Consider the following 9,358-nt stretch of genomic DNA (forward strand, 5'->3'; position numbering starts at 1 on the left):
GGTATTTAAGCGTGTAATGGTGTGTTCATGCCCATAATTCAACCCGATAGTAATAAGAACCGGCTCCAAAAGTTGTTAGAACTCCGAGTGGGCTTCGCGTCTGAGGTAAATACGATGGCTGAGGGCACTCAGCGCTCCCGCTCAGGCGGAAAAACGTACTGCGGAGTTATATGCCTCTCTGAACGTCGAGCGTGATGCTAAATTTAGCTCTGACTTCCCTCTCGCTTGTGTCACGCAGGTCTGCAGCGACGCCGAATACTCGGCGCACATCAGGCGGGACGAGGTGCACGAGACGATGCATTCCTTCCGACTCAGTCCTCGCTCTGCGGTGACGTTCGATAGCGAGGATACGATATTTGCTAAGGTGAACAAAAGTGATCGATTTTCTTCCCTATTCTTCAGCAAGTCCGACAAAAGTGCATCAGTTCAAATAGCTCCGTGAAAAATTAACGAGGTCTATTGAGTTCATATTAGGAAAGCTGTAATTCGTCTGTTTGTAACCAGTCCCTGTCGGTTGACCATGAAAAAAAAACGTAAAAAGAAAATTTGCAGTTCCCAGAAGCTTTGCCTGTCGAACTAAGGTTATATATGCTTTTTTTTTTTTTCAACTGAGATATTTGTCTGTCGAGGTCTCTGATAACTCTTTCGGGTCCGGTTCATAACAATTTTCTTTTTTCTGCGTGACAAGGCGTGTTGTTTTTGCCACATACCCAGACATGCACGCGTAGCTTTCCGTAAAGCTGGCTTTTCCGACCCTCCAGAAGTGCCTTTGTGGAGAGAAGCTAGCTTCAGTGATTCCAGTGCTTTAAGGACGTTAGGTTGTACGTTGGTTGCTCCGTTTAGGCGTGGAAGTGACAGCGTTACCATGACGAGTGTAAGTGTTGTTAGCGCAGTGGTAAAGTGAGTGGAGGCGAACACATAAGGTCCTTTCTCCTGTGGCAGTTCACGTGTAGCTCTCTCAAGTGTCCCGGGAAAGCTACACGGGAGCTTTTTTTTTTAATATATATATACATTGGTCGCAATGCTTTTGCGGTGCAAGGGCTGTCGCGTCATTAGTCCATTATTTATTTATTTATTTATTTATTTATTTATTTATTTATTTATTTATTTATTTATTTATTTATTTATTTATTTATTTATTTATTTATTTATTTGTTTGTTTGTTTGTTTGTTTATTTATTTGTGCATATTGCAGCGCAATTAGCGCTATAGCAGGAGTGGGTTAACAGAAGGGAATGTACACAGCAAAATACTATACATCTCGGATGGCGGATACAAAACTTTGGGATGGCCGTGAGTGATAAGACCCAGGTAAGGAATGCCAGTCTTCTATGGAACGATAAAAAAAAACTTAATATAAACATGTTAGTGCGTGTAAAGTAGGGCAGCAAGTTTAATCTGTGATGACGTCTCGTCGATGACTCTGGCGCAAAGTTGGCATAGTTGTTTTTTGAAAGTCTAGCCGAAGAGTTGGCGATGCTGTGCAAGAAACCTAATGATGCTACGCGGCGACGTGAATAAAGCGAAGTTAAATTCGAGGAACGTAGTGCAGAAGAGGGTGAGAAGTCGCGATCATAACAGTGACACATAAATCTTACAACTTTTCTTCTGAATCGCTTCCATTTTGTTAATCTCAGACTGCTTATAAGGGTTCCAAACGATAGATGCGTAGTCAACAACAGGACGGATTAGCAATTTATATAACAGTGGCTTAGTATCTTTTGGAGAGTTGGATAGTGTACGACGCAGGTAACCTAATTTTCTTAGTGCTTTGTTACAATTGTAATCCATGTGTTTTGACCATGACGTGTTGTGCTAAAAATGACACCAAGATATTTATACTCAGATGCCCTACCCACGGCTCGGTGAATGAAGAAGTAATGAAAAAGAAAAGCACCAAATTAGACAAAATAAAAACTAGGGCGAGGTGGCACGTAGTTGCAACGAAAAAAAAAATGTTGCAGTTTCGCCCGAAAGGCGAAGCATCAATTGCGATAGCAAATTGGTAGAGAGCTATTCGGAGTAGGGATAGTAGATTTATCGGCTGCATAAACTTGGACACATTCGCTTTCTAACTGAATTGACAAGCGTGGTGTCATCGCGCACAAGCAAACATCAATAGATCACACTGAATGACCGCAGACAACGACTGTTGGCGCGGCCGCTGCAGCGGGCGAAGAATCGTGCGGTCTATCGTTTCAACGGAAACTGAGCGGCGAATGGACAGCGCATAAAGGTCAGAGCCGTGTGGAGACACGGCCGGGCTCGACTGGCGCGCGTGCTCGCTGTGCGCGCGCTCGCTGTGCGCGCGCCAGTCGAGCCCGGCCGTGGTGGAGATAAAGAGACGGTGCAGGCGACGGCACCACAGCCAGAGCAAGCGTATTTGTTGGCAGAGTAGAAGCTGCTCCCCCCGTCCCTCCCGCGCTGCCTCCCCCACCCCTTTTTTTTTTTTGTTTTTTGCTTTCGCGTGGGAGATTGCGTTGCCAGTTCTCCTTGCGCTTGGTTGCAAGATAAGCATTTGGTGCCGTAGAACAGCGTCGCCCCGCCTCCCTCCCCCCCATACCCCCACGGCCTTTTGGGCGACAATCGCGTTTGCTTTCCGCTGTGCCTTGGCTCTCCGTGATAGCGCGCGTCCCTCGCGCGCTTTTACTCGTACGGCGCGCGGCGACGATTTTATCGCCCTTGGAATCTATACGAAACCTGACGGCGACGGCGACGGCGAAAATCCCGTTGAAGTGTCCATATAATTGCTATCGCAATAAAAGCTTTTCGACGCAGTAGGGCAATGACGGTGTCATGTTGTTTTGCGCCGCCATTTGCGTGTCGTCATAGTTAAACATGTTAATGTGCTGCCAAATTTCGTCCATCATGACTACTACAATTGATGTACATATACCGGAATGCTCCGGCCACATTAATACTCACGTAACGGAAGACGTTTTATTGTGTGCGGCTCAGCAAGCTCTATATATATAGAAACTTTATTTGGCTGGAAAATATTTTAAGTATAGCGGTGGTCGGAGCCCATCAGTCCAGGGCCCCACTGGCCTCTGCCGCCTGCCTGACCTGGCTAATTAAGGACTTTTGTCCTGCCAAGTCGGAACGGGCAAGCTGTGCCTCCCACTGCTCCATTGAGATATTATTAGTGGGCCTATGAGGGTGCTTAGTACACTCCCAGGTCACATGTATTAGTGTAGGTATGCCACCGCACCAAGGGCACGTGGCCCTATAGCGGGTGGGATACATGGCGTTTAGCAATTTTAAATGGGGGAATACCATGGGGCAATTATTATAGTATTTTACGCCAATCGGCGGCCTGTTCCCCGCTAAGTTGTGGGTGAGGCGGCGGGTATTTTCTGCGGACTCCGCGCTGATGAGCAAGGATGTCTTTTACGTTTAAATTGGTGGGATTTTGTGAGGGATAGTGTGAGGGGTTGGGGATCGAAGAGGACGCCATCGCTCGGTTAGTAGACGCTCGAGCTAAAGCGTTAGCCTGTTCGTTCCCCTGTACCCCCGCATGTCCCGGGCACCAGAGTAGGCGATGGCGGTGGTTGAACGATTTGGGGATTATCGCGAGGCTAGCCGCAGTCACGTGCCCCTTAAGAAACATGCAAGCTCTATAACTTTTCAATACGTGGTATGCCCTCAAACTAACTTTATATAGTATCGTATATTTGAGCGTGACTAACTGGCTAACACGTAGCATTTGAAAACTATAGTCTGAGTAAATGAAGGCAACGATGAAGAACGTAGCCTTGGTCTTAGTCTTATAAGGTGTGCCATGTTCTCTATTTATAGGCAGTTTTCATAAAAACGCGCTAAAGACGAAGACCAAAAGAACACATACGTAATGACGGGCGCTGAACTTCCAACTTTCGTTTATTTCAAGCTGTTTTATGTGTTCCTTTCGTCCTCGTGTTGAGCGCGTTTTTTATTGCGAAAGCAATTATATCGAAACTCCAGGCGCATTTGTTCTGTCGGGTCACCGTGAGGTTCTGTGTAAAGTTCACGAGCCATAAAACCGTCGCCACTCCGTATGCTCTATGTGTGAGTCAAAGCGTGCCAGGTTGAGCCGGCGATGGCGGCTCCATCTCGTGCACGTAAGGGCGGGAACCGGGAAGGAAGCGCGCCGTCTTCCAATCACGTGCAACGTTCCGGAGGGAGGGGTGTTCTACTCCGCGCCGCCCAAGTGACCGCGCCCACCATTTGGGCGGCAAGGCTCCCGGGCAAGGCCGTGTACTACGCCGCGCACTCCCGCGCAGGCGCCTGCATCATGAAAGCCTATCTGCGGCGGGGGCAGAGTCCTTCCTCCCTGCGCTGTGTTTTCGCGGCTTAGTTCGCGTTGATGCGAGCGGCGGGACGAAGGTCAATTTGCTTGCTGCCGCTGCCGCGCTTGCCCACTACAGCGTTTTAATTAACAGCGAGTTTCCGCGGTCATCGAGTGAGATGCGTTCATGCATCCTGGTGCCCACGTGGCACTGTGCTTGTAGATTTAGTCAGTATGTCTATGTTTGCATGTTTATACGGCCGATAAAACTACTGCCCTTACTTCGTATAGCTGTCCACTAGTTTGCTATCGCAATCTATGCTTCGCCTGTCGGGTGAAACTGCAACTTTTTTATGAAAACTATCCAAGATGAACAAACTCGCCCAAACCAAAGTATTGTTGCTATTTATAGAGTTTGGTTATGTTACGTGAAACGCCGGGCATAGTGTAGGACGTTTTCAAGGAGTTCGTTATAACCGAATTTAACTGCACTTACAATGCCTGCTAATTAACACATAACGATTGCGGAAAATTTTCTTCAAGCAGCTCACACACAGCCTGACCAGTAATGTTTGCGATTAGCGCTGATACGCTCATTAGCAACGTTCGTATCAGCTGGTGAGGCAGTTCTTGTTGCGTCACCTTAGTCCAGATGTGCAAAGCTCGGAAAATGGTCGGTTCCGTGCCTTACGGACTGGCCCTGTTCGACGCCGAGTTTGACGATACTTGGAATGAGTGTTCCGCTACGAATAAGTATGGCAACTTCTCCCTGGTCCGGGCGGCACGCAAGGCCATCCATTATTTCTACGATGCTACGTTCACCCAGAATTCCCAGTGCTTTCACGCCTCATAAGCAGAAATGCATGCACATGATTATCTGATTCAGTGTTCACGTGATTGCTTAGAATGCGTTAAAGGTGTAACTTGCTCTATTAAAGTTCCTTTTATTCAATTACATGGACACTCCGGGCATAAGCGATGTTCTAATTGACATTAGGAGAAAAAATCAGAGCCCTTCCGCTACTGCGAAAATGGAAGCCAGCGAAGCGGTGACTGTGGTGGGTCTGCTGTAGTGACTATTGCTAAAGTCAATTTATATATTATCATTGTTGATTACATTGACCGTCTTAGGCATCTTCGTCAGTGTTCAAGGACACCGCCGTGTTGTTTTTGCCCGGCGCAATTTCCAAGTAGTGTGTTTGCTGTGCCAAGTCCGCCCATTGTCATGGAATAGCGTATGAGCCACAGCGTTCATACCTGCATATTCAATGCGGGTGTGCGCCGCACGTGATTTCATTATCGTTAATCCTGACGTAACTGACGAGCATGTGATGTTATTGATGTCATGATCTATCAGTGATGTTAGTCATCCGCTTTGACACCTGTGCGAAGGTACAACTGGCGGGAAACCCGCACATGGAGCCAAATCACCACGCACATGAAGTCGAAATTTTGTACACGCCGTTGAGCCCACCTAGTGAGTGTGAGACGTGGCCCCCTCCGGGCCACCTCAAGCTTCCTCCGTGTGCATTAAATAGTTTTTCATACAGACTGACAGAGGTTGGTCTACGGACGCGATCTCCTGGAACTTAGCCCTTTACAGCTTCCCTGTAAAAAAACACCGCATATCCGCGGGGTGAATGATGATGAGTGGGCGAAGCTCCGGAGGGAATCATCGGTAAACCGTGAATCTTCCGTGTAATTCGCCCAGTCTCGCCACACTAAATCGAACGATTGACTTCCACCAATGACACGCGCCATATGTGACGTCATTCCTATTTTATAACAGCGCCCTTCGTTGTAGTTGCACCATCTCCCGCTTAAGGGGACGCTAGCACAAACGCGTTAGAAACGTGCAGTACTCTCTAGTAAGGGGGAGAGGCCACAGCGTCTTACGCAGCCGTTTACACATGCCGGAACGTGCTACCGCGTTTGCCGACGCCATCACATGACTGCTGAGAGAGTATAACCCCCGTATTCAACGCTCCTTGACTTGAACTTGACTTGCCACCGCCTTCAATGCGTTTCGAACGCGCTGCCCAAGGCGGTGGCAAGTCAAGTTCAAGTCGAGGAGCGTTTATGAATACGGGGATAAGGCGGAGAGGCCACAGCGTCTTACACCAGCTTCTTACACGGGCCGTAACGCGCTAGCACAAACGCGTTAGAAACACGCAGTCTTTCGTTAATGTTGGGTATTTATTGTCATCGTGGTGCGTGTGTCCATGTGCGCTTCGTGGCGTAGTGGCTAGCGCCGCGCGTTCGGAAGCGAGGGGTCCCTGGTTCGATTCCGCGCTACGGACACAACTTTCGGATTTTTTTTTCATAAAAGTAGACGTGGCTACCTACTACGACGACGACTACTACTACTACTACTACTACTACATACTACAGAGGAGGGACAGACCCACACACTAAGGAGCTTCGCCCCTAAAAATGGAGCTGGGTATATGCCATGAAACACGTAGGATAGATAACCGATGGACTGTTAGAGTTACAGAATTGGCCACAAGAGAAAGGAAGCGCAGTCGAGGACGGCAGAAAGTTGATGGGGTGATGAAATTAGGAAATTTGCAGGCAGCAATTGGAATCAGCTAGAGCGAGACAGGCGTAACTGGAGATCGCAGAGAGAGGCCTTCGTCCTGCGGGAGACAGAAAAATAGGATGATGATGGAGGAGACTCCCGGCGCATTTCTGCCGTCGCCATCGTCGTCGCCGTGAGGTTACGTATAAAGTCCAACGGCGATAAAATTGTCGACGCGCGTCGTATGCAGTATGTGCGAGCGCGAGCCCGCGATTACGGCTCAATCTCGCGCACGCTAGGGAGGGAAGCCGGCACGAAGCGCGCCAACTGCCGTAGCGCGCAGCGCTCCGTGGGTAGGGTAGGGAGGGGGTGGGCGCGTTGTACTCCGGGCGGCCTCGAAAACAGAGCGCGCGGTGGACTGTATCATCGACGCAGATGGCTTTGAAGACACCGCAGCCCGAGCTGGCGTTCGCGGCCGCCTTGGCCGCCTGGAGTAGAACGCGCAACCTCTATTTCCTTCCCCGGCACCTGCGGCCCGCCCGGTGGGAGGTCCCCATAGTCATTTCACTCACTGCCACGCTTCCTCACTCCGGCGTTTTGACAGCGAGTTTCTGCGGTCATCGAGTGAGATGTGTTCATGTTTGCTTGTGCGCGCATGCCACCAGGCTTTTTCATTGAGTTAATGTGCGTATGATTACAGTTTACACGGACGATAAAATTACTATCTTTACTTCTTGTAGCCGTCCACTAATTTGCTATCGCAATCGATGTTTCGCCCTTCGGGCGACACTGGGACCTTTCTTACTCAATATTTCATAGAACACTTCACCGTTCATTACCGTTCACTTCTGCATTGTCCTTGTGCTCTTTAGCCGTATCTGCCCTTGCACCAGGCACGCACCCAGAATTTTTTTTCGATTGGGCTCAACTCAAGGTAACTTTTCTATGCAAATGAGAGGGGTGTTTTTACTTGTGCAAACGTGAATAATGCCAACCATTCGCCATAAAGGTGCATAAACACCCCAAAGAGAAATGAACTAACGTGTATCTCGCAGGTACGCCTGTGAGATGCACCTCTCCTTTACTTCAAAAAGAAACCACATAAAATGGACTCGCGTAGGAAACAAACGCAGGAAGGACACTGCCAAAAAGAAGCAAACAAGTGAAAACGTAAAATAAAGATTTCTGGTAGCGTTTTATGAATTAGCTCTGGAAGATGTATAGAGAAAGATATATTTACGGAACATCGCAGATCTTTTGGATCCCTCGTTTACTGCTCTACCAAGTTAAGTGCCAAAACCGACTCGTATTGTCATTTGGGGAGCTGCGTAACGATGCGCAGCCTCCAGTCCCGTACAACCGCGTAGAGCGCAGAACGTTGCGGTTCTAGACATTTCGCGCGCACTGTGGAAGGTTGGAAAAACACCAACATAAGCACAGCCGACAGAGAAAATTATGAATGAAAGGCAGGGAAGTGATCCAGGGAGGTGAGCCCGGTTTGCTACCCTACAATGGGGGAAGGGAAAAGGGGAGCGAACGACTAGGAGAAGGAGAACAACAACAACATTCAAAGTTCTTTTCATTTATTCAAAAAGGACACCGCAGGACCCAAGGGGGTTGGAGCAACGATTGCAATATATCTTTATTCACAGAACTCACTAGCTCTTCAGTGAGCCTATACCACTGATTGACTATTCGAGCGTAAAAGAAATTAACAAATCACTACTTTTTGCTGGAGCTATGTTAGTTCATACTTCTTGCCGTGAAATAGACTCAAACATGTGAAGAAATGGCCAGACAGGAAAGAACGTCAATTGCGACTAACTTAATTCAGAAGATAGGTACACTGTTCCAAACGAAGGTTCAAGCGTGCACAAACAAATTCGCGAACCGTAAGCAGACCGGATAGCAACGGACTTCGAATAGTCCAAGCACGCTTCTTTTTAACCTACGCGCAATTAATCGATGTTCGTTCCTCCACAAAGCCACGTACGTATTGCTGATACAAATAAATTAACGCACACGGCTCAGGCCGACACGTTAAAGGGACACTAAAAAGAAACGGGAAGTTCAGCTGGAATAAAAGAGGGACCTTCAGGAATGCATGCAGTTTTTGTTGGGTGCAAAAATATGAGTTATTACCGGATAAATTCGTAAACAAGGATCAAATATCTCTTCCTCAATTTCTCTCACCGCAGATTCGGCGCTGAAGCAGTGTCGTCACGGGATTTCATTGCTCTCAGCGAATCAGAGGGCGCCATGATACGTCACCGCTTGCGTAAACGGCCGAGGCGCTCGCTCCATCATAGGCTGCATGGCCGCTGCGTTTGCGTTCGCTGCGACTTTTGCTTAAATATTCTGTGGCGGCGATGCATACCGTTGCTGACGCTGAACCTTGCAACGAAGAGCTCGCCAGGGAAGCAGGACTGCATTTGAGCGACTTCAGTGAAACGGAGCACGAAATGATCCTCCGTGCTCGCGCGGTAGGTGTTTCCACGTACGATGGCGGTGAGCAGCCGGCCGTGCCGACGAAAAGCGAAGCCTCGTTTCGTCAAAGGGAAGGTGAGGCG

The 9,358-nt window shown here is 48.5% G+C and overlaps 1 protein-coding gene across 1 annotated transcript in view; it reads left to right on the forward strand.

Moving 5' to 3' along the window:
• Nucleotides 1-442, forward strand: part of LOC119432531 (uncharacterized) — a 44,394-nt gene extending 43,952 nt beyond the window's left edge. The window contains exon 4 of the mRNA XM_049658279.1: nt 239-442. Within this exon, the coding sequence (XP_049514236.1) occupies nt 239-442 (204 nt within the window). The remainder of the gene's footprint in view (nt 1-238) is intronic.
• The last annotated feature ends 8,916 nt before the right edge of the window (nt 443-9,358 follow it).

Source organism: Dermacentor silvarum, chromosome 11 (assembly GCF_013339745.2).
Source record: "Dermacentor silvarum isolate Dsil-2018 chromosome 11, BIME_Dsil_1.4, whole genome shotgun sequence".
NCBI classification, from domain to species: Eukaryota; Metazoa; Arthropoda; class Arachnida; order Ixodida; family Ixodidae; genus Dermacentor; species Dermacentor silvarum.